Raw genomic sequence first — 26,159 nt, forward strand, 5'->3', positions numbered from 1 at the left:
TGAAAGGGAAGTCGCTCAGTCGTGTCCGACTCTTCGCAACCCCATGGACTGCAGCCCACCAGGGTCCTCCATCCATGGGATTCTCCAGGCAAGAGTACTGGAGTGGGGTGCCATTGCCTTCTCCGTGATATTCATTCATACTTAAGATAAAAGACTGGGCCGATCCACAAGCGCACGTGAAGCAGGCTTCCTTTCTGGCATGAGGTTGTTCACGGAGAGGCTCAACCTCAGGGCTCTACGCAAGAGTATAGGACGCATCAAATGATAGGCTTTCCTCCATGGTATGGGAATGAGGACCAAGCAGCAGGCAGGTGGGGAGACAAAAACAAACCTGCCAAAACCAAGGAAGTCTTGCCTCTGGTGTGAAGCATTTTAGCAGACACTGCCTACAGAAGGCTCAGGCTTCCTTCCCCAGCACCCTGTGTGTTGTGGGTGCCCACCGTGATTTTAAGCTCTGCTCCTCACTCAGGTCCCTAAACCCACTTGGGGAACCCTCGCAAACAGGATGTTGACTTTCTCGAGAGCACAGTCTAAGTTCTTGGCTGGGGTGGGGAGTGGGGAGGGGTGTTGGGGGGTCACTGTTACAAATGGAATACTTTAATTTCCTGAATTTTGCTCCAGGGCTCTTCTCACTGGCAGTTGCTCGTCACTGTTAAGTTCTCCTTTTAATTCACCTTTGCACCTGTGTCTTATGATTTTTTATTTTTGTTTTTGCTTCCTTTTGTCAATCTACTCCCACCTGTTTTCAGTTTTCCAGGAATTCCTTATAACTTTTGGAGTTATGAAGGTTTGTTTTCCAGCTAGTTTTCCAGCAGTGGTAGAGATTTTTCTTAATGTCTATTTTGTCATCATCTTACAGAGTTTTTGGTGAGAGAGGAGCCTGATACATGTGTTCAGGCTACCATTTTACTCCAAAAACCTAGTTGATCCTCCTGAATTCCAAAATGAAACATTCCTATGTAATTTAATTTTATTCAGAGCACCCTAAAGCTAACACTTTGCTGGGAACTGAAAAAAAAAATCATCGTTCTCAACTCCTACTTATTGGTGGAAGAAGAAAAAAAAACAGATTTATGCCTTGTCTAGTTCATTAATAAAAACTGATTATAGCCTAGTTAAACAAGTTAAGCTCCATAAAAGAAGGGACATTTAAGCAGTATTTTTCACAGGGGAAAAAAACGAACGTATGTAAAAAATGTGATGAGAAAAGCAGTCCTAGAGAAAGAAATGCTAACTTCCCCAGATTTCAAATGCGAAGATTTACTCATTTCATTTAGAAGGAATCAAGAGCGTGATCCAATAAAAAAGCAGTTACAATAGATCGAAAAGCCACTGAGGAGGTAACAGTTTGATTTTTCAAACTGGATTCGATTTCTCTAAGAGTGTAAATCCCATATGTATTGCTTCTACAAATTATATCCACATAAAATGCCAAGTCAACAAGCATTTTGTAAGTATGCTACATAAATCTTTAAGAAAACAAAAGATGAAGAAAAGATGCAGCCATTTTTCTTTTAAAAATAAAAAGTCTGGAAGGGAAGAAAAATATACAAATATGAAAATTCATTTCCACATCGAGATCATGAAAGATACCAGGAGCTGTTTTAATATTAAATATCTCCCTTTTGAGTTCGTAGAGAATTGCTACAGGAATTCACAACTACAAAGTGGGAGGGAAGAGAAGATGATGCAAGCTGCTTTAAAAAAAAAAAAAAATCTGGTTGTATTAATAGAACTACTGGGACTAGACCAGAAAGCACACACTAGCTTCATACTTACTGGTTCCCTCTTGGCAAGGGAACTCCTGATGGCCTCATACAGAATTTTAAATACCTAGAAATTTCACATAAAAATCCAGGCTTCACTTGTCTACAACAATCAGGGCTCCACATTCACATGTAAAAGTAGTCAACTGGAGCCAGTGATAAGGACTGGCTCTGTAGGGAGAGAAAACAGAAAAGCCATGGTCTGGTGTCAGCACTTCCACCAGGGCTGATTTCAAGCTCCCACTGTGATAGTGAGGACGGGAGGAAGCCCACCAGGCGCATCCCAGGAACCAGCTCTGGCACAGCCGTGGCAGGAACTGGGTGAGGGGCTGCCCGCTGAAAGGGAGGAAGAGCTCTGTTCTCCAGGGGTCCCGTGGCCCCCCTCCCACACTTGGCTGCTTCAGGTGTCTGCGCTCTTCTGTCCCTTCACCCCCAGGAGCACTGCACCCAGACCACCACCACCACCACCACAACACACACACACACACACACACACACCCACCCACCCACCCACCCACCATTGTTTAGGTCTGTGTGTCCCACCTTACAGGAAGGACACTGATGAATCGGGGTGTGTGGAGAAGACAGCCACTTCACGTGATGGTGTGGAAGACTCCCAACAAAGAAGGGCTGCTAGTGCTGCCGATGTTTGGACAAGATGCTGATTGGGGCAAGGCTTCGCAAGGCACAGGAAGGGGAAGAGAGGATGGCGACGGAGGAACGAGGTAGGTATCAAATGAAAAAAGGTCAGTGTTTATTTCAGCCAAGGATTTCTGACTCTGATATTTTCAATTTAATTGCAAATGACATTAAAATAGCTCAAAAACGTTTTTATGTGTATTGAGAAAAAGAAAGGATTTCTAAAGGTTGAAAAATATTCATTTAAAGTTAACATAATAAAGTAGTCTCAAGTGTCTTAAGAGCTATTAAGTGGAAGAATCTATTTCCAACAACCATTATGCTAGTTAACAGGCCATTATTTCCACCAGTGAGATCCATTGCTAACATTTCATATGCTAATTTGGTCAGATATAAAACCACAAGAATAGCAGAGACACTTGTAATCTGTTTTTGGAGGGCAGCCCTTCTGATTAAATGCCAGGTGCCCACCCTAGGAAGCACTTTGATGAAAGCTTCTGACGACACCTAGTGCGTGTCTTCAATAAACTCCTAATATATCCTGCCTATTGTTTCATGCAGCTTTTTAAAGTATAATAAAATGGGCTACTGAAGAATGACGTTTTCACTGCCACTATTCATGAAAGGCAAATAACTGAACGCACAAAACATTCGTAACTCCAACCTTCAGTGAAGTTAAGTCAGACAGAGAAAGAGAATTGTCGTATGATATCCCTTATGTAGGGTTCCCTTGTGGCTCAGATGGTAAAGAACCTGCCTGCAATGCAGGAGACCCAAATTCGATCCTTGGGTCAGAAACATCCCTTGGAGAAAGGAATGGCTACCCAATCCCTTATATGGGGACTCTAAAAAGAAATGATAGATATGAACTTATTTACAAAACAAAACAGACTCACAAACTTAGAGAAGGCGCTTATGGTTACCGGCAGGGGGGGACAGTTAGGGAGTTTAGAATCGACAGGTTCACACTGCTGTGTTTAAACAGATAACCAACAAGGGCCTGCTGTACAGCACAGAGAACGGTGCTCAGTGTTGTGTGGTAGCCCCCGGAAGGGAGGGGAGCTTGGGGGAGAATGGACACATGCACATGTACGGCTGAGCAGCTCTGCTCTGCACCAGGAAGTATCACAACACTGTTAATCAGCTGTACGCCAATATACAATTGAAAGCTTTCTAACAAACAAAAGGCAGTGAATTCAGTCTCCTTATTTTGAGAATCAAAAGGCATGGGAACATGAACCCAGAAAAGAAGACAGCTCTCCAGGACCAGTGGTTTCATCCCCTGGAGGACTATGCACCACCTAGCAACAGCTGACACCCAGTTATTAAGTGCTGGGGGTCGGGGGCTACAGTCCATGGGGTCGAAAGAGTGGGACACACCTTAGCAATTAAAACAAAACAACAACATTCTGATGATCACAGCAGCATGTGATTGCACATGAAGGTACTGAGGTAGGGGGGAGAAGTACCTCAAGCTTTCTTTTTTTTAATCTTAATTTAGGCATCCAAAGTCCTAAAGCTTCATTTTCCCCTCTGACACCTCCTACTCAGCTTACTGCAAAAGTTTTGCAAAGTCTACAGTATTACCGAGAGGGATTATCGAGGTACTCCGTTGACTCGGTACGTTTTTGGCAGTAATGGTGATAATTAGAGCGAAATCATTTTTGCTGGTGTTCAATAACTTAATTCCTTAGAGATGAGCCTTTACTCCCATGGTTACTTTATTATCTACAGATGTTTATTAGAGGCTGATCAGAAGCACCAAATGGTCCATGCTTGGAATATGAAGCAGAATGGAGAAGAACCTTCGCCTCGAACAAGTCTGGAAACTCACGCAGACCCACAAAACCTTAGGTTCTCAAGTCCAGCCTATTCCCTTACTCAGCGTCTCTGGACAGCGGTCACCTCGTCTCTGCCTGGCACTTTGGCAGTGAGGCATCCTGTTTCTTTGCAAGCAGCCCGTGTCAGCAAGAGCTGAGATTTGCCCCTTGAGCAGACTGAGGTACTCACAGGGAAAGAAAGCGCAGCGTACAGAGAAGTTCTGGGGTCGTCACCCATCCTCCACGCATGGCTGATCACAGCTACTAACACTCGGGAAATGCTGGTTCACTGGCTGGGAAGCCTTTGCCAAATGAAAACCTTCTTGCTGACTTATTGGTGGAGGGAGCATACACAGTTTTATTTTTAATCCACAGCTGTGTCTTCAATGCCTTCCACCTGAGGACACCCGAATAGAGGAACGAGAGGTTAGACTTCAGAGTCAGGCTCCCGAATTCAAACCTCAGCAGCGCCAGGACCAGCTAAGCATCCTTAGGCAAGCTATTTAGGCGCTGTACGCCTCTGTTTCCTTGTCTGTAAAATGGGACTGAGCACAGTACCTCCTGAATAGGGCTCTTGTGAGAATGATAATGCAGTGACCCTGAAACTGAGGTCCACGGGCAGATGCTGGGGGGTCCGGGAGGAGTTTTCATTTGCACTGGTATTTCACTGAGAACACTTAAAAAAAAAAAAAAAAAATCTGACATAAGCATATCCTGAATGAGACACCCACCGTTTATATAACCATAGTGCTGGCACACGATTTTGGTGACTTTTGTGTTTGCGTTTTTCCCCCTGGGTCTCATAAGAAAAGGACAGAAACAAGCCTAGTATGAAATGGAGGTCTCTGCACTAAAAGCAAACCGGTTTATGCCACCATAACATATGCAGGGAGATACTTTACAAGAGTTTGCAGAGATAAAGTGGCAGGGGAGCTGTGGCAAAGGATACACGGCAGGACGGGCAGGGTGACGTCAAAGGGACTGACCGCGGCTCACCAGTGCCGGGCGCCACACGCTAGCAGAGCTGGATTTATCGTCATCTACTGGATCGTGGCGAACTTTTATGGGCTACGTTTAAATTATAGGTTCAAGTTCTGGCTATGAAGTTGTAAAAGAACTATACGCGTAAAGATTTTATGCCCAGTTTTATGCTTATGTATATTTAAGTCACGTTGTAATAAAGATAACCAAACTGTGGTTATGCAAGAGAATGTTCTTGTTCATAGGAAATACATACGTAAGTACTTATGTAAAGAGTAAAGAGGCATGATATCTGCCATTTGTTGTCAAATTTTCAGTAAAAATAACCCACATATATGTGTGTGTGTACACATATACAAACACTACATACATACATACGTACATATAGAGAGACAGAAGGAAATAGGACGAGAACTATAAACAACGGGGGGAGCTTCCCAGGTGGCGCTTCAGGTAAAGAATCCGCCTGCCAATGAAGGAGACACGCGAGACCCAGGTTCCATCCCGGGGTTGGGAAGATCCCCTGGAGGAGGAAGTGGCAATCCACGCCAGTATTCTTGCCTGGGAAATCCCAAAGCAGAGGAACCTGGCTGGTTACAGTCCAGGGGGCTGAGAAGAGTCAGACGCAACGGAGTATACATCCATGAACAACCGGAGAACCTGGTTAAAGGATCCTGATAGCCCAAGAATCACTTCATCTCACACCTAGAAGCATCCGGCCCCTCCTGGTTAAAGAGGCAGACCCAGAAGTCCCCGAGGAGTATTACTGGACCAGTGACTCAGTAACTCACACCTGGGGGGAGGGACCCATGCTGGGGAGGCAACTGCAGAATGCTTACCAACACTCCTTCCCTCCGGTCTCTGGAAATCATGGCCACAGGAGGCCGGTCTTGGATACCTGGTGTCTCTACAGGCGCTAGAGCACAAAGGTGCACAGCACACATGCAGTGACCAAGGCCGTCACCTTAGGCTGCAAAGGGTCTGATCGGCGGGCTCCCCATCAGGGTCTACTGGGCAGTCTCAGTGGAGCCTGCTTTGGGGGAACAAGAGGGACCTAAACAGGCTTAACCGAAGGGGAGTGACCGCCTTCTTGAGCACTGACTTTAAAAATCAGAAGAGGACAGCCTTAGGCTACGGCAGCACTGCTTCTAAAGGGGCAGTCCTGTTCGCTCTGAGTGGGTGTGCCAAGGCCTCCAGGGCTCTCGACCGAGAACAATGTGATGACGTCACCCCGTCCAGCCGCACAAGGATTCCAGCTCCTCTGCACAGCCTTCATGCCCCAGCGGATAGTCAAAGCTCCCCAGGACATGAACGGAGGAGCCAGAAGCAAGTTTATCCAAGGAAGGAGATAAAAAACCAAATCATGTTTTTTCACCCACAGGTCCCACCCAGTTCATTTGCAGATCCTCAAGTCAACATAATGAGTCATGACCCAATTTTTACTCAAAGTAAAATGCAAAGAAATACAGATAACTCAAGCTATAACTGTGCAAGAGTGAAGGTAAGAACTGTTTCATGAAGTTGTTCTATCAGTTATGTCAGTATGAGCCCGAGGGTCACAAGGTGAAAGCTTTTCTTCTTCTGGGCCGTGGCCAAAATGTTGGAAAGCCACGGTGTCAGGTGCAGACAGCAAAGACAAGAAGACGGGAGGAATGGAGAGAGAGAGAGGATGCAGGGCGTCTCTAGCTGCTCTGGGCACAGGAAGGCACCGCCTATGGCACCAGGATCTACACACATGGTGACCTGACCGGCAGGCAGTGCTGGCCACCCGGGAGGACAGAAGTCCATCGCAGAAGACAGAGTGCGAGCGCGACTCCTCTTTACCGTTAAATCGATAGGTTTACGATTTAACCTTTGACTAACCGCTGGGGCATGAAGGGTGTGCAGACGAGTTGGAATCCATGTGCTCACTTTGGTCGTGTCTGACTCTCGCCCTCCAGGCACCTCTGTCCATGGGATTCTCCAGGCAAGAACACTGGAGTGGGTAGCCATTTCCTCCTCCAGGGGATCTTCCCCACCCAGGATCAAACCAGAGTCTCATATCTCCTGCGTTGCAGGCAGATTCTTTATGGCTGCGTCACTGGGGAAGCCCCAAACAGAACCCTGTTTGTTGTTTAGTCACTCAGTCATGTCTGACTCTTTGTGACCCCATGGATATCGCCTGCCAGGCTCCTTGGTCCATGGGATTCCCCGGGCGAGAATACTGGAGTGGGTTGCCATTTCCTCTTCCAAACAGAATCTATACAATGCAAATGTCCACACATGTGGGGCATCAGTCCCCATGATAACAAAAAGCCAGTGCTCCCAGGAATGCTTTCCCTGGAAGGATAGCGGTAATTCATGCTTCATCAATTAGTCAGTGTTCAGTGACCTTCACCACACAAGGAGTCACTGAGTTTCTAGGAGCAGATGCAACAGCAACACTGTGAAAGCCACCTTTTTTCCCTACCGCTCTCCGTGAGTCACTCATGCTAACCTCATTTGGCTTGTTCAGATCATGTAAGTATTCGTTAGATGAAACAAAGGTACTGTCCCCGCCACCAGAATCCTCAAAAAGAAAGCTACACGCTCCTTAAAATTATTCCAGCCTAACTGAGGAAGTCAACAGATAAAAGAACTCATAATCAAGACACATAAAAACAAAATTACCAAAAAGAAAACATTCTGTACACATCATGGTGAAGTGCCCTGTCCCGGTACAGACACACCCAGGTGCTGTTACTAATATAAACATCGGTGCCTATGCGTCCTGTCCTCGAATTCTCTCCTCAAAGTTTGACTCCTAAAAAATAGGCTTGGTAAAAGGTTGAGGTCCCAGGTGGTGCTACCGGTAAAGAACCCTCCTGCCAATGCAGGAGACGCAAGAGATGCGAGTTTGATGCCTGCGTCAAGAAGATCCTCTGGAGGAGGAAATGGCAACCCACTCCAGTCTTCTTGCCTGGGAAAACTGCAGTCCATGGAGTCGCAAAGAGTTGGACACGACCGAGCACACACTATTGTGTGTGCTCCCAGCACCAGTATTAATAATCTCTGCAAAGAGAGATTCTTCAAGCACATGGAAAATTGGCCATCGTGTTGCATTTTCATTAAGTACCTTCCAGGATTACTCAGGGTGCTGATTCAATCAATGTCTCACGAGCAGTGGAATAATTATTTTAAGTAAGCGTATTCCTTCTAGGCCATCCAGATAAGTAGCTATTGTGTTTCCACAAAACCACCATTTCACTATTGACTTTATCTCTGCAGTGTACGGTTAAGGTATTTCTTTGATTCTTCACTGGTAGACATAACGAAGCCTTAAGGCTATCAGGTATTAAGTACTCAGCTCCTAACAGATACTGTTCTCCTCCAAATGCTAATAGCATCTTCAAAAATGCCCAAGTCTCTGGCTCCCCAGCAGCAAAAGGAAAGAGAACCAGAGGTCACCCACATGAGCTGGAAACCTGATCTCTAGTAGTAGAACATTTTTCTGCTTGTAATAAGACACCCACATCAGATTACATACACAAAACTTTTTTTAAAGTGGAGGAGAATGTAAAGTATAAGAGCAACTTACAACAGAAGCTAAAACAGAATTAATCTAGGGCAGAGAGCGCTGAATCAGGCTGAAAAAGCTCAAATGGGTCTGAAGAAATCTACAGAAAGGCTGTGAACTTAATGCTCAGCTCTGTCTATAAACTGCCTGAATTTTCATGTCCTTACACTGCTAGGTAACAAAAAAATACAGTGAATTTCTGGTTCTTGGGCTCTGCTCTCTTGTGGGTGAAGTGCAGAGCACCATAGCAAAACAGTTTCTCAAAAACGCTGCCCATGTTAATACTAACAATTACAGACATCTTTCAACTTTTTTTTCCCCCCACTTATCTTTAAATGTCAGAAGTGGTCCAGAGATGCTGAAACCATTACAGAGGGGACCCCAGAGCCACGCCAGCCCACTGTGAAACCAACTGGAGCCCAGAACAAAGTCTACCCTGTGATCCTTCTGACCTACACAGGCATCCATCTGTCCTCTTAAAGCACTAATACCGTGTTCATTGCAGAAGGAAGGTAAGAACTCCTCTCTCCCTTGGCAGCGTCCTTCGGTTTCTGTGAAAACAGCTCTCCCATGCTGTAGACACCGCAGACGCGTGGCGTCTACGTCACAAGCACGCCCAGTCTCCCCTGCTGAACATTTCACAGCCGCCAGAGTCAATGCAGAAATCGGTTCCTAAGCTCCATAAGAAGGGAATGGCTACCCACTCTAGCGTTCTTGCCTGGAGAATCCCACGGACAGAGGAGCCTGGTGGGCTACAGTCCAGGGGGTCGCAGAGAGTCGGACACGACTAGCGAGCGATGCAAGCTCCATGGAGGCAGGACTGCCCTTGCCCACCCAGAAATGCCCCTTATCCACAAGTACTGCTCACACAACTGTTCGCTATTCAGGCCTCCAGGCTGAGCAGACGGATCCTAAAGCTGGGCTCCGGGAGGGAACCCAAGAACGTAGTAGAGAAGGAGAAGGAACTCACCCTCTCTACACTCAGGACACAAAAGCCACTCCAAGGGCATCACTTATTTTTCATATGCACAAACACGATGCTGTTTTACTGATCCGAACTCAACATCACAAAACAGAGAAACTCAAAACATTGTCTTTTTTTTTTTTTTTTAAAGCTTCTAAATTGGCTATAGTAATGTTTAAAGAAATCTGTAACCAGCTCTTCAAGTCAGTAACACTTGCTGCAATCTTAGCAGCATAAAGGGGTTTTTGTTGCTGTTGTTTCGATAAAAAGTCTACAACCTGAGCTGCCAGTGCGGAGCTCAATGTCCTTGGGAATGATGCTTAACATCCCTGAGCTTCAGTTACTTAGGAAGGGACAGTTACAGATGTACATTATGTCAGAGGCTGGGGAAAAAAAACAAACTTCAACGGCTGTTTCATGCACTCACTCATCTAAAGATGGTCGTGCGTGAGTGGCAGCGGAGGGGACGACGCTGCAGACGCTGTAATAACATAAAGGAGTAGATCAGGTCCCACCAGAGGGCCCCACGCAGCGCGCGCAGGACAGGGCAAGGCAGCGGCCCCAGGAGTTGAGGCTACGGCAAGCTCTGCACACACAGTAGCCCAGGTCATCTTCACAAAGACTTCAGAAGCAGCTCTTGCCATTTCCTGTGACTAGCGAGAGAGCTGAGGCTTAGACAAACAAAAGTCCTACCAGCGAGCAAAAAAGCAGATCTCACGTCTCAAGGAACGTGTGCTCCAGCTGCCAAACTTGTCAAGAACTAACCCAGAGAGTTGCTCCTCCTTCCACAACTTACCATGTATGAAAGTTCCACCTCAAAAAATCTTTTGTTAGTAGCATTTCAGGGCTTAGAAAAAAGAACCCTCGACCTGGCTTCCACAGAAAACGGTCATTTCTGCAAACATCAACAGTGAACAATAGCATTTAAAAACAAAGGTGCCTGAGGAGGAGCAGGAAAATCGCTTTAACACAGTGGCAAGCAACCCTCCAACATCGGTGTTCTCCCCTCTTCCACCCCTCTCCCACCGCACCCCAGTATGTGGGCATTCCCCACCCCAGTATGTATCCTCTCTCAGCTGTACAGGTGGGATTTGCACGACTATTTCCAATTATACACACACTTCCAATGACAGATGATTCTGGATGAGTCTTCACGTCTCTAGTTCTCTGCTGGTCAATCAGTCTATTGACAAACACCTATTTATCGAAAGTTCTGGAGACACACGGAAGGAGCATCTCTACTCCACATCCCGCTTAAGAGAATCTTTCGGAGGAAAGGACTTCCTGAGGTTAACAGCTGAAGCCCTAGAATCCAAAGATATCATTTACAAGACTGACATGTTCTGGCTCTTGAAAACAAAAATAAGGACGCCAAGCTGTTTATCTCTGAAGAAAACAAGCCAGGCTCACAGCGTGCAGCCCCGAAACCATGTGGAGAAACACCTGATGTTACGACGTTGCAGGAGGCAAGGGGGGAGAGGAGCAAAGCACTTAGAATGGATTCCTGACTTACGTTTTTCGTCATCAGCATGTACCAGCGATGCGGCCCTTGACAAGACATCCAATGGGGTCTCCATTCCTGGTTGGAGCCTAGAAGGGAAAAGAAGAATTTAAAAGGAATTTGAAAGATTCTTCTAGAATTCTGGCAGTTACCCATGAGATGGTGACTCCTCCATTAAATGCAGATCCCAAGGCTGAAGATGAAACTAATTCTGGCCCAGGATGAAAGCCAACAGACGCGGTTCGGGAACAGACAAAGGGGTTAAATTCCATTCTGTCCACTGAGCCAAACCGTGCCAATTCCAGGAAGCAGCTCAAGTCAGGACTAAAAGAAGGGAGGTTGTGAATATTCGTGCCCATGTTCTTTGTGCTTATAAATGTTTACATGTACGTATAACAGCAGGCCTGTCCAGACGTACCCAGTAAAATCACTTCTCAGAACAAAAGCTACTCTATGAGCACAGCATGACACCAGCAACACTTTTGTTGCAGAGGTGGTGGTTGTTGGTTTGTTAGTTTTAGCAAAAATTACAACGACTGAATCGCTCTGTTCTTTTGCCTCCTGAGGTAAGAGACTCTACAAAGCTGTGGAGCTTAAAATATGCAATGGAGTCATGAAAATTGTGTGAATTCCACTGGTGAGTTAAATGGCATTTTAAGTCCAAAAGCGATCTTTATTCTAAAGTGTCATTATTTTGTAGCGATCACTGCCACCTATCATGCTTTTTAATAAAACTTGGATTTTTATTTTTAATTGTTTTCTTAAATTACAGCACAGCTATAAAAGCAAACACTGAAGAAGAGCTGAAGGTGGTGGAAAACCTAGAAAAATTCCTGTTTGAGATTATTTAAAAATATATGCACACACACGCATGCACTCACAAACAGTTATTAGGAAAATGGATCCTGTCAGTTCAACTGAGAAAAAATACCTGAAGTGCACCCTTTAGATACACTCAGCATTTATTCAGCATTCTTCAGCCTTTACTGAGTACCTACTGTGTATGTGGTCATGTACTGATGTGAGAGTTGAACCATAAAGAAGGCTGAGTGCCAAAGAATTGATGCTTTTGAACTGTGGTGTTGGAGAACACTCTTGAGAGTCCCTCAGACAGCAAGGAGATCCAACCAGTCAATCCTAAAGGAAATCAACCCTGGATATTCATTGAAAGGACTGAAGCTGCAGCTCCAATACTTTGGCCACCTGATGCAAAGAACCAACTCATTTGAAAAGACCCCGATGCTAGGAAAGACTGAAGGCAAAAGAAGCGGGCAGCAGAGGATTAGATGGTTAGATAGCATCAGTGACTCAACGGATATGAATTTGAGCAAACTCTGGGAGATGGCAAAGGACAGGGATGCCTGACGTGCTGCAGTCCATGGGGTCGAAAAGAGCCGGACACAGCTTAGACTGAGCAAAACTGTATGGGCTGGTACTAGGCAGAGCAGAGCAGCTTTGTTTCACAGTATTCATACGTCAGGCCTCAAAAAAAACCATACGCTCTTGATCCTGCAATGTGACTTCATTCAATAAACTTTATTGACTACGTACCAAGGCAGGAAAAATAAACAGAGCCCAGCAGTTGGCTTCAAAGAGCTTTCAATTTATACAGTAGACATGCCAACAAGAAAGCTAGTTTAAGGCAGAGTTTTTCCCCCAAGTGTTTCACTGGATGTTAATATTTTGTGAGGAAAATTTTTTTTCTATGATAAATAAGTTTGGGAAACACCAGAATAAACCACATCAAGCGATTTCTTTTCCTTCTTGGGCTTTTGATGGGTTGCTGTGCCTTCTGCACGGGCGGAGGTGGTAGGGAGGGCAGTCCTATATCCTTGAAATCTCTCAAATTTCACTGGCCCTTCTTTTACCCTGAAACATCTCTTAGGGGATACTTAGGGAAGTCAAGGATTAGGAAGAAATGTGCTAAGTGCCAAAACAGTGCAATTGAAAAAAAAAAAAAAAAATCCTGTAGAAATTCCAACAAATTTTGAAAGGCTTTGTGGAGAAAACAGAAGGTGAGGTGAGCCTCTGAAGAATGAACATACAAGTACAGAAGGGAAGGACAGAAGCGGAACGCACTGAAGAACCAGCGGCCAAATCAGCAAGATGAGCGGTGTGGGGCCAGGAAGTGAGCGACGAGGATGGAGATCTGGACTGACGCCACGTCACTGGGGGACAGAGGTCTTTCACGGGATTTGGGCTGGATTTTGTGTCAATGAACAACCCACTGAAATCTCTGAGCCGAGCAATGAGTTGGCCATCGATGTGCTATTCCAGGAAAGTTATCCTGGTAGCAGCTTACAGACACAATCTGCAGAACAGAAAGCTGAAGGCAGGGGATGATCTGATGTGATGGGCAGAGCGCAATGAATGGGGCTTCCCTGGTGGCTCAGATGGTAAAGACTCTGCCTACATTTCAGGAGACTCGGATTCAATTCCTGGGTCGGGAAGATCCCCCGGAGGAGAAAATGGCAACCTAATCCAGTCTCAACATGAAAGAGAGTCCAAGAAGGCTCTGAGAGGCAGGGAGGACACGTAAATAGTAAATTTCTTCTTTTTCAGAGACAAGGAGGGAGCAAGTAAACTCAGAGGCACTCGAGAGAAAAATGAATGACACGCACAGTCCTCATCTTTCTTATACGATAGAAAAGGTCACCTCCAGAGTTAAGAATCGGGAACTTGCTCAAAGGTGGAGAAAATGAAAGTCTGGGACACACTGACAGGAAAAGGCTTGCTGAACGCACGAAAACTCAGTTACTCTGTTCACCCAAGCCAGCTCCCTATTCAGGAAAGATGTGAGTTGCAAGTCTTTTATTTTGATTAAGTAAATGCTGATAAGCAGTCTACTCTGTAGGTCGGTATTTAGGCTCACAATTCCTAAATTAATTGCTTCAGTAAGCTGAAGGACAACTCTTTCAAAATTCTAAACACCCAAAGATACATGTTAACATATGCCTCTTACACAAAGTATTTGCCCAGAGGCAAAATATCGAAGCATAGAGATACCAAAGGACACAGAGAAGTAGGTCCAGAATTCAAGCATGCGGAAGAGCAGATATTTAAGCTTATTCTTCCCAAGTGATTTAGGTTCAAAGCAGGTAGATAAGAAATTAGGTGCTTTAAAGGTCCCCTATGAAGCACCTGCCATCTGCTGCAATCTTATTAATGCCACCAACCAACTTTTATTACACAACTATTGAGTTCAGCAGACAGGTCACAGAGGAACAGAAGAGATCACGCCTGCTTTTAAGACATTACAACCTAGTTCATGAAGTACATGGAACAGGGTAACAAAAGGCAAAATTTAACAGTAAAATGTGTAGTGTGGGATAAAAGAGAGATCATTGTCAGCTCAAGTGTTTACCCCGTGAACACGTTTGTGTGTGTGTGTGTGCTTTAAAAAGCCACTTCAAAGGTTTCCTTCCCATCCCTCTCCCTTGGGCGGTCTCTCCTCGCAGACCTCTCCCAGCCTCCTGAATCACACGGTCTGAATACTTCCTGAGTGTGAGTACCCTGATCCTTACGTGTACGGTCCTGTTGGACCCACAGCCTGAGGGAAGGCACAGCGGAGGAATGAGAATCAGGGAGGGAGACGAATCAGCCCGGTCAGGACTCGGAGTCTCGTCGGGGAGCAGCAGCAAAGTCTGGGAAGCACGATGTGGGTGGAGGCCCAGGAGGGAGCCCATGGCTGGCTAGACCGGTTTCCACTCACTGGAGCAGGCAACCAGCGGGCAGTGGTGAGCCCCTGAGCGGGCTGGGGGAGTAGGGTCAGGGATGCTACGGTTTAGCAGGTGACGGGAGGATGGTGTGACCGGAAGGGGTGCAGTCAGGAGTCACTGGTGGGCCAGAGGGCAGGCTTCTGTGGGAACCAGGTGTGAGATAAGGATGACAGGGGACACAGCGGGGAGATGAGGACCAAGGACCAGGCATTATGCAGGCACAGAAGACCTCAGCAAGGGAAGGTGGAAGATAACAGTCAAACAAAACAGATATCTGAAATTTACATCTCAGACAACATCCACAGCCCAGGACACCCAGTAAAACGTGTGAGTAACGTGGCGGGGAGACTATGGCTACAGTATTTGAGAGAGGGTCACACCCCACTGGAAATGAGCATGATGGCACCGTGGGGACTGGAGAGCGGACTCTCTGGAGCCAGGGGGTCACTAACCCTGTGAGTTGGCCTGGGCTCAGCCACTTCCTACCTGTGTGACCTGAGAAGTTGCTCTACATCTGTGTCCTCACCTGTAAAACGGGGACGCTGATATTTCCTGCCTCACAGAGTGTTAGGAGACGTGAAAGGGCTTTTCGTGTATTAAAATAACTATTTGTCAAAACATACGTGAACAGGGGACTTCCTTGATGGTCCAAGGGTTAAGAATCCGCAGCGTGATGCAGGCAACACCGGTTTGATCCCTGGTCGGACCGCTAACCCACGTGCCTTCATTCCTGAACCCAAGTGCCGCAACTGGAGAGTCCATGTGCGTCAACGAGAGATCCCTCATGATGCAACTCAGACCCAATGAAGTCAAATTAACAGTTTTTAAAAGACTGCATATGCATTGAAAATATAAATATGAACATAATAAACTGCAAATAATGCTAAACGCACCAGAAAAAGGGCACTGGCCACTACTTGAGACAGAGAAGATTTCTCTGGGATGAGAGACCCACAGGATGAGAGCCGTCAGGCTTGGGACGGGGAGGCAGGGGACAGGCCAAGCTGACCCTGTGGACGCAGGGGGCTGCTGTGATCACGGCAATGCAGGACATTGGCATGGGCCAGGTCACTCGTCCTCTGCGGGGTGTGACAGAGCTGAGATCTTATTCCTAGGGAAAGTCCTTGAATGGTCTGAAGTTTTAAACAGTGGACAGACGAGTCTGGTTTATTGTATATCCTTTATGAACCCATAAATCACCTACGAGCTTTTGCAAAAGATTACGCGGCATCCGGAAAATTAATCTAAGTACCCACCAGTGAAGTGTTCCCATTTCCGTGATGGGTTTTACAGCAAAACGATAACCAAAAACATAATCACTTGAAACGCGGACACCCGGAAGACAGTAATAACCGCATTAAAGGGAGAGGAATGTCCTTCTATATAAAGACATGAAGCCCATCTACAAGGGATCTGCTGCCTGCAACCCATTTCTGGTCCAGTGCATTCACCCTTTTCTGTGTGTGGTTGTTGTCAATTGTGAACATACCTCATCGTGAGGAGAACAAATACTTTGTTTCCCCACCCCCCCCCAGGAAATGGTATTTTCTCTGCCAGCCCATATTCCTTTTCTGAGACTTCCTTACCCCCAAAAATACATTCTTTCAACTTATTGTGAAGAATTAAGAAAAGGTATCAATGAGGGGCTTCCCACATGGCTCAGTGGTAAAGAATTCGCCTGCCAATTCAGGAGATGCAGGTTTGATCCCTGGGTCGGGAAGATCCCCTGGAGGAGGGAACGGCAACCCACTCCAGTATTCCTGCATGGGAAATCCCATGGACAGAGGAGCCTGGGGGGTCCATGCGGTCGTAAGAGTTGGACATGACTTGGCGACTAAACCACCATCACCACGAGTCTCGGCTAAAGGTGGAAACTGGTGAAGGTGGGGAGAGGCTCAGTCAAACCCCCCGATGTTCCTGCCACGCCGTCACTTGGCCAAAACCCCGAAACAGGAAGACATCACTCTCCTGGGACCCTGATGGCACGTCTAGCTCCCAGATGCACACTCTTCAGTATCCCGAATCCCTGCTGGCCTCGTCCCATCCTCACTCCATCAGGACCACTTCCTGAGCTCATTGAGCTCAACCTCAGCTAATAAACACAATGGTAGGCCAAGCCTACAGCATGAAGGATCTCACCACGGCAGCAGGTGTGCGGCCGCTGGGACCCTCCAGAAGTCAGAGGCTTTCACTGGGTGTCTCCTGTCTGCTAAACACTGTAGAGACTACAGAAAAGGCAACATGAAGCCGCTGCTCCAGCAGCAACCTGCACTGAAGGTGGAGCACTCTGCGGTCGATGTGGCTGGCCGTGCAGCTCAGTGAGGCTGACTGAAATGAAATTTCAGACCAAATCGCCACCAGATTCTGGTGACCACACGCAGGCAGAGCTTCAGGCACGTCAAGCAGACGTGAATTCACCTCTTGGCTGTTTCTCCACCACAGTGTGTCCAACTGGGGCCCCAGTAACTTCGGGCAACACATGCATTCTTTCTGTTAACATTCAATTCGCAGATCTGTGCCTCTGGTTTTCTTGCTAGAAGCCTCTCTTATTCGTGTAACGCTGTTTCCTTCTTGCGCTTTACCATCTGTTAAATTAGTGGAACAGGGATTTCAGCATCAGAAAACCTAAGTCTGAGCCCTATATTTCAATACATTTACTTACTCAGCCTCGGAGAAGGCAATGGCACCCCACTCCAGTACTCTTGCCTGGAAAATCCATGGACAGAGGAGCCTGGTAGGCTGCAGTCCATGGGGTCGCTAAGAGTCAGACACGACTGAGCGACTTCACTTTCACTTTTCTCTTTCATGCATTGGAGAAGGAAATGGCAACCCACTCCAGTATTCTTGCCTGGAGAATCCCAGGGACTGGGGAGCCTGGTGGGCTGCCGTCTATGGGGTCACACAGAGTCGGACACGACTGAGGTGACTTAACATAGCACTTACTCAGCCTATGATGTTCCATACTTCAAGTGCCTAGCACCAATTGCGGGGATCATTTAACCTCTCTATCCACCTTTGCTCACTTAAAGAAAACTTAACAAGGCTGCCTACTTCATAAGGTCACAAGCTTGGCATGTGGGTTAAATGATATAAGATAATTGAAAATGCCCACTGAATGGAATTAAATAACAATGTAACTGAAAATGCCCAGTGAATGGAATTAAATGATACAACCTCATAACTGAAAATGCCCAGTAAAGGCAAGTGAGCACTATCTCGGCATTGTCACAGATGACACCTCACAGCTGTGCTTTTCATGACACACTCACACACATTACCTCACTGATTCTCACCGTGAGTTGGCCAAATAGATTATAGCTTTCTACAGATGAAAAACCAAGGTGCTAAGAATGTAAGCTGATTTCCTAAAGAAGCTAACTCTAAAATCCAAGTCTCCTGACTCACCATCCAATGCTTTTGCTACTAATTCTTCAGTTAATTTTCATCAAGACTTTTTGGAGAGAAAGCAGTGTTTTAGCTTAAATTATCTGACAAAACACACAATCAAAACCAAAAATAAAGAATACCTTCTGGCAAGCCTTCTAGCCCTGTGCTCTTTCCCCCATACCTTGAGATGTATACAAGGAACCATCTGATAATTTCTGGAGAAAGCAAAGGAAGGCAAGCCCTCCCCTCCTGGGAACACGAAAACCAGGATGTATTTCACTTCCTCTGAATAGAGAGAAGCAGAGTCCCATGAACAGTAACCAAGGCAGGTAAGAAGATTCTCGCACCAAGTCGGCCGGGCAGAGTTGGGCAGATGACCCTGGCAGCAATGCCAAAGGATTCTTGGGACTCCAGCTGCACAGGAATTAACCTAAGCCCTGAGGACTTCAAACTCCAAGAACAGGTTCAGTATCAGGAAGGTCGGTTTCCACTTAGTCATGCTCAACACAACCTGCTATTAAACTACAAGGGATAACTCTGAAGGTTCAGTAAATGATATCTGAAAAATTTCACATTGCTGTTTGTAGTTCTTACAACATTAAATTGTATGCCACACTCCCAAACAGAAAGCCAGTCTTTATTCATAATACTCTCTCAATGGTCATACTTCCAAAGACAGAGTATAAATAGATGGATCCTTTGCTTGTCCAGCTTCTCTTATCAGGACGTGTCCTGGGCCTGAGTTACGGACCTGTCTTCCTGAAATGTATACATATACAATGTGAGAAGGACTTGCCTCACTTCCCCTTGTATCCAACTCCTTACTTCTACACAGAATGTTTTCTGAAAATTCATTTGACGGTTGAATGTCTGAAATATAAACAATACTTCTAGGAGTTCTATGCTTATTTCCAGGGAATTAAAAACATATTTGTTTAAGGCCCCTAGTATGGCTTCTTTTGGGCTTCCCTGGTGGCTCAGAGGGTAAAGCGTCTGCGTGCAATGCAGGGGACGTGGGTTCGATCCCTGGGTCAGGCCGATCCCCTGGAGAAGGAAATGGCAACCCACTCCAGTACTCTTGCCTGGAAAATCCCATGGACAGAGAAGCCTGGTAGACTACAGTCCATGGGATCACAAAGAGTCAGACACGACTGAGCGACTTCACTTCACTTCTGGCTTCTTTCAGGAGATAAGCCCCAGGATGAGAAACAGCTCTGTTGGTGCTGCTCCCCTTGTTCTAGAAAACTAAGTTAGTACAGGTGTGTATACCTCCTGTAAGGCTTTAACATGTCCCCCTCCCCCACCCCGTGAAAGCTCAATAGGGCAGATCCATAGGCTGGGCGGCCTCCAATCTCTTTCTCCCCATGTGGGACATCTCAGGTATCAGGAACCAGGATCAGGTGCCTGCCATCAACTCAGTTCTGTCTCCTGATCATCCGTACCTCCCATCACGTCATCAACACAGTCAGCTGGGCTGAATCACAGGTACCACTCTGGATGGAAATCTTTGCATGAGCACTCAACTCAACCATCTTAGCTTTTCTGATACTAAAGTGGTCTACGGGCTTGAGTCTACGGGCATCCTCAGCAATGCCCCTCCCCCGCCCCGGGGGTGGGTGTGATATTTCGTCACTTTGATGATTCTGGTGACAAACTGCCCAACAATAACTAAAATCCTCAGCTACTATAATACAGTTTGGCATCAGTGTCAGCTGTGCAAACACATGGACAGTATGAAGGCGACCATGCGCCTGTTGAGGGCCACCTATATGACTTACAGCTGCGAAACCAAACGCAGGTTATCGTGTATTTCACACCCTTTGGGTGAAGCTGCTCAATGCCAGCGCAAAATTCTTACTGCTGGCGGAAGTTCACCCAGCTCCACAAAATACCCACTGGAAGATGCCTGTATGGGGGGGCCCACACTAACACCACTGTGTCTAAGGAGGGAAAATGAAATTTCAAATCTGGACTTTTTGAGTAAACTACCAATTACCACGATTTTCAACATGGCTGTCAAATAAAACCAGGGATTAGCTTTTCTTTTCTCATATTTAGGCTACTGTGAACCTATTTTCGACACCTCGGCCTTCCACAGCACCTCATAGGCATTTTCAGTTTACTCTGGACATGCTTGTTCTTGTCACTTGTTTGCCTAGGATACTGAGAATCTCCTATTCAGAAGTACTAACAGGTCCTCTTAGGGATCTGTCACCCCCAGGAATGAGTGACGTGACCTACATTACAGCCCAAGTTGGCAAACTTCCCACAATACCCAGGTCGAGCTCCCCACTGCACCAAAATTTCCACTCCCCACCTATCAGCAGCCTAGAAAAGTCTTCTGACCCATAACACGTTGCATCACTAGAAAGGCCTTTCCTTATCTGCATCATTAAATATGGTCAGTTCTCATCATTTGCCATCGACATGTTCTGTAAAGCCTCTGAGAACTCTTAAGTTAGTGAATGCTGAACCCCTGTGCCTAGGATGAAACTGCCTCAAGTACTGATTTGGGGCTGCAAATCAATTTTACTGAGGAGACAAATTCACAAATACAGAAATCCATGAATAATTAGGATCAACTGTATCCAGTTATCAGGCCTCAGACACCTGCAAACACTGATTTTTCTGATTTCAGCACCACCTGCAAACACGCCTTCCTTCCCTACCATGCCAATTTACATTATTAACATTTGGCAGTTTGATTTCTAAGTTGTTGGGTTTTTATCTGTTTTAATGTGGACAGATCCTAAATGGCTAGAGACTGATCAGTCGTATCCCCTTTTCTCTTAAGCTCACACAGAGACTTCAGAGAGGCTCCCTAAAAGAATCACAAACGTGCCTCAGTCAACATACCTGGCAGAAACTTAACCCCCACCCCCCCACCAAAAAAAAAAAAAAAACACACACACACAAAACAAACTCTTTCACCAGGTTCTTATAGCTGCAACAGCTTATCTAACACAATCAAGGAACAGGCAAATTGGTATGTTAACACTGCCACACAGTGTCATGATTTTAGTTATATTAGCATTTTCCCAGTGTATTTGACTTCTACCTCCTAAACTTATGGCAACTCATTTTTAAGTCATACTCAAGTCTGGAAAGCAGCTTTTATTATGAGTATTTTACTTACGATTTAATTAAGGCAAACTGAAAGTAGCACGGCAAAATTACGGAGGAGAGACACTTGGAACAAACACAAAGTACAATCTTCCTTAGGATTTGTTTTGGCAACCACCAGAAGATGATGACAAGGCCGGCTCCCTAAGGAGTGAAAAGGAATTTCCCACTATGGAACTCTTACCAAACAGACCATTAGAAAGAGAAAGGGTTCATTCCAAAGATACGGTTTTGTAAGAGAGGTTAAAATCTTTACAAGGTAGAGTGGTAGTTCTAAATCAGCAGGGAGAAGTTGCAACAACGGTGTTTATGAAGCTCTTTGAAGTCTTCAAAGACTTTTATAAATAGCACAACACAAAATATTTTTCAAAGCACACTATTCCCTGTAATTCCTGAAACTGATATATCAGAACAGATTTTATCATGCTCTTACAGAGGAAAATGAAGCGCAAACTGTTAACTAGCAGGAAATTTTTCTGGTCACAAAACTGAGTAGGTGACAAGGATAAGACTTGAACTCAAGTCTCCAGAAGTACGCCCGGGGGAGTTGTTTTTACTACAACATTCACAGTTTTGGAATGCAGTTCATGGTTATTTATAGCAGAATTATCTTCTTAATTGTATTGTGTTTTGGTCAACATAAAAATTAGTTTGCATTCTCTTCCAAATGGAAAGCAAAGGCTGGCGGCCCAGAAGTGTGAGAAAACAGTGGCCAGGGAAATCAGCCTGGGATTAAACCACTGCCAAAGTCAAAGAACAAATTGAGGGGGTTACATCATTTCTACTAGGAGGGAGATGACTTTTCAGCCAGATGCAACAGGAAACACAACACAACACACACACACACACACACAATTGTCCAGAGTACAGACAACAAACTTCTAAGTATTTCCTAACCCATTATTTAAATGAGAGCACTGAGATTGAGAGACAGACGATAGATAACTTGTTCCAAGAACACGCCCCATCCCAGGACAGCCTTGAGACGCTGACCCCTCAGCGCTCTTTAAACGACCCAGGCTACTCCCCGCAGGCTCATGCGCAGACTTCATCAGCTCCAAGCAGGAAACAATGAACATTACAAGTCTGTGGACTCTGACGCCAGAGAAAGAGTTAAAGTTTTTGGTATGCTAAAATGGAACGCAAAACTGACCTTCCAATACTAATAGAAGTAACACTTGTTGCCTTTGTCTTTGAATGTTCAGAGGAAACAGATGCGAGCCTTCGTTTTCATCAAAGTAGGCTTGAGTTTGAAAAAAGTCAAACTACAGGAGACAGTACCTTTCGAATACGGGGGCAACCAGCTGCTGCTAGAAACTAGAAGACCCGCCTCCGCCCCCGCCCCCCAGGCTCCTGGTTCTTATTAACCGCAGAGAAGGAAATACAACTAGCAAACCCACAGCACCAATGATCAAAGTGAAACTGATTGGGGGAAAAAAATCACCTGGTTTAAACAAACGAACAGTTGCCGTTAGCGCGCGTAAAGACTAATAGCCCCAGCAAGTACTGTCATCCTAACCTAAGATATTTAAAGGTCTCCGAGTGATGAATAAAAGGAGACTTTACGCAAAACAAAAAACGAAAAGACCTTTGCTTTGCGGCGAGGCCTGCATTCGCTGCAGCAAGAGTGTGCCGTCTTGTTTTGGGGAGGGGGCAGGAAGTATACAGAGAGGAAGAGCCGGTCCCGGCTGCCCAGCTCTGCGATCCCGCCCCACAACCGTCCTTAGCCGCCGGCCACGACCATGGGGCTGTAGGGCGCTGGCCGCCGCCTCGCCGCCGACTCCCAAGACACCTTCCACTCCAGACGCTAGAGCTCTCCCTCCGGGAGCCTCGGAGTGCCCCGCAAGAACAAGCCGCCTCGTCCTTCCAGGAGGACGCCCCCGTCCCGCTCCGAGTCAGCCCACCCCTGATTTCCCCGCAAGCCAACCCTCACCCGGCCCGGTTCTCCCGCACTCACCGCCGGGCGGCTCCCTGCGCGCCCACCTCGGGCCGGCAGGGCCCCGCTGGGGGCAGAGGCGGGGGCGCGACCGCGGGGCGCACTCCGGGGGTGCGCCCACGCGCAGGCGCCTTCGCGCCCGCGCTCCGCACTGACCCCGGCCGCTCTGCACACCCAAACGCACACGCGGGCGGCGCGCGCCTAGAGCCGGCTCGGCGGCGGACGCGAGCGCGGGAGCGCGAGGAATCCCTGGAATGAGGCGCCGCCCGCCCTCGCCCGGGCTCTGCCGGGCTCCAAGGGGCCCGCCAAGGCCACGCCCCCGGGCCCGCCCCCAGCGCCTGGCAGGTGGGGCGCCGGCCCAGGTGAGCCGTCCGGGAGGCGGGGGCGGGGCCTGGCGCGCCCCGGAGAGGCTCCTCTCCCCTCCCCCCTCCGCCGCGCGCCCGGAGGCAGCTTGCGCCTCCCCGGCGGGTGCCCACGCGCTCGGGCGGCCAACGTCCGCCGGGGGCCGGGGCGGCGCGCGACCCGGGGAGTGCGTGGAGCCGGCGCGCAGCGCGCGCTGGGTACCAGCCTCTGACACACACCGGACTCCAAAGGCCCAGGGAGCGGGAACGCAGAAGACCCTCCCATGCGCGCCCAGGTGCCCGCCACTGCGGGCCAGCACCCCCCCCCCACACGCACACAGTAAGGTCTCCCACCTGGTGGACACCGCAGTCGTGACCACGACGACCACACTGGAGGCCGACTCCGTACCCGCCGCCCCTTTACTTCCCAGGCGCACGACCGCCATGCAGCCGGCCGAGTGCCCGCGGACTCGAGCAGGACCTGAGGCACCTCCGCCGCCCTCGGCTCCAGACCCGCGCGCGCCCCCGCCTCTCGCGCCGACCGGCTCGCCTAGCTGCCCGCGCGCAAGGGAGCCCGGGGGTCGGCGTCCACGCCGGCACAGCCGCCCGAGCGCCGCGCACGCCGGCGCCTCCCGGGCTCCGCGCTCTACCGGCCGCCGACCTGGGGCGCTGCCTCGCCGGCTCATTACCCGCGCGCACACACACACACACAGACACACACCCAGCCGCTCAGCCCGGACGGGCCGGCCGCCGCGCGTACCTGAAGGGACAGGTCGCCCTTGCTCGGGGAGGCGTGTGCTCAGGTGCTCCGGTGATCAGAACGGCCGCTGCAGTCCAGGGCTCTCAGACGCCGCTCGGCTCCCTCCCATTACAGCATGTTACACCGCACACTCACACACACACACACACACCCCGGGCGCACGGCAGCGTCTTTCCTCCCCCTCCCGCGCCCGGAGGAGGAAGTCCTAGAAAATGAAAACAGTGTGGAAGGGAGGGAACCGAGGAGGAAGGCAGAGGGATCCGAGGCCGAGCCCCCTCCGGCCGCTCACGCCCCAGTGTTTGCTGTGTTTGGCAAACTCCCCGGAGTCCTCCACCGGGTCGGCTCCGAAACGTGCCGAGGGAGGGGCGTGGAGGAGGAGGAGGTGAAACGTTTCCAATTGGTGCAGGTTCTGATTACAGCAGCAGCGCAGACATGTGACCGCGAAAAGAAAAGCCCTGTCTTTAATTTTTTCCTGTCATTCTCCGGAGACTTCGGGGTTGGGGGTAGGAGGGGTGGAGGCCTGAGCCTCCCCGGGGTACCTCCCCCAACCCGGGCCGCCCTTGCCCCATTGTTTTCACGGACTGCCACAATGAAGAAAACATTTGCTTAACGTATCCAGCCGCTAACTTCATAAAATAAATAGTCAGGGACTGGACTTCCTCTGGTTTGCTTTAAATGGCTTCGTGGTGCCCGTGCCTTCTGGCTGTTCTCAAACCTCAGTCATTATGGGGAGCTCCTACTATAGAGCTTGCCCTGGGAAGAGGGCTCCGCTGAGAGGGAATGATAACAAAAACAAATGCCAGCTTACATTAACACTGGAGGGAAATGCTTTGCAGGTTTCAAACTGTTTTTCCATCTCTTACCTCATCCAGTTATATCAGGCCCCAGCCTAATATCTCACTTGATCTTAGCCCCCGTTGGGGAGGCAGGACAGGTATTAATAGTTCCATGTTACAGTGAGATTGCCCCGGTGTTTATGCGCTCAGTCCTGTGGGACTCTTTGCGACCCTTTGGACTGTAGCCCACCCAGCTCCTTTGTCCATGGAATTTTTCAGGCAAGAACACTAGAGTGGGTTGCTATTTCCTTCTCCAGGGGATCTTCCTAACCAAGGGATCGAACCCATGTCTCCTGTGTCTCCTGTATTGCAGGCAGATTCTTAATCCACTGAGCCACCAGGGACCTAAACAGTGTGGAAGCACTGCCTGAACCAGAGTCAGGGTCTTGCATCCACCCTGTGAAATGCATCTCCTCCTGTCCACACAGGGCTAGTGGACATAGGATGACCCAGGTGACAGTCTGACCCAAGCATAGCTGTGCCTGTTTTGCTGGTTTCCAGATGTAAATGCACAGATTAAAGCTTAGGAAGGCTCCTGGTCTTCTCGAAGTTTTTTTTTTTTTTTTTTCTTTAAGACTCCATTTTAGTTCACCAGTAGTCTCAGACTAGGAAGACATAAGATCTTGAGAAAGATCATAAAGAGGAGGTTTTCATACTGTCAAATTAGGAAGGGTGAGGACTGCTGGAGCAGATTTGGGGAAGTGTGACAGGGAAGAAGGCGCTCTGGATTTGAAGAGACCTGGATTTGAACCCAAACCCCACCTCTATTAGTTCTAGAACTCTGGGCATGTCATCAAGCCATTTTCTCATCTGTAAAAGACAAGAGCTGTTGCATGGACTAAAGAGCAGGC

At 47.8% G+C, this 26,159-nt stretch overlaps 1 protein-coding gene across 6 annotated transcripts in view; it reads right to left on the bottom strand.

Annotated features, from left to right (window-relative positions):
• The window catches only part of VGLL4 (vestigial like family member 4), a 156,590-nt gene extending 131,814 nt beyond the window's left edge, over nucleotides 1-24,776 (bottom strand). Inside the window, exons 1-2 of one of the 6 annotated variants that reach the window (XM_070360450.1) lie at nucleotides 24,473-24,776; nucleotides 11,219-11,295 (exon numbers count right to left, since the gene is read on the bottom strand). In XM_070360450.1, the coding sequence (XP_070216551.1) occupies nucleotides 11,219-11,282 (64 nt within the window). In that variant the 5' untranslated portion in view covers nucleotides 11,283-11,295; nucleotides 24,473-24,776. Of the gene's footprint in view, nucleotides 1-11,218; nucleotides 11,296-17,343; nucleotides 17,363-23,392; nucleotides 23,592-24,066; nucleotides 24,084-24,472 lie in introns of those variants that run through there. The other 5 variants (XM_070360454.1, XM_070360452.1, XM_070360449.1 and 2 more) reach the window with 5 other exon arrangements.
• Between the last annotated feature and the right edge of the window lie 1,383 nt (nucleotides 24,777-26,159).

The sequence above is a fragment of the Bos mutus genome, chromosome 22 (genome assembly GCF_027580195.1).
Source record: "Bos mutus isolate GX-2022 chromosome 22, NWIPB_WYAK_1.1, whole genome shotgun sequence".
Lineage (NCBI taxonomy): Eukaryota > Metazoa > Chordata > Mammalia > Artiodactyla > Bovidae > Bos > Bos mutus.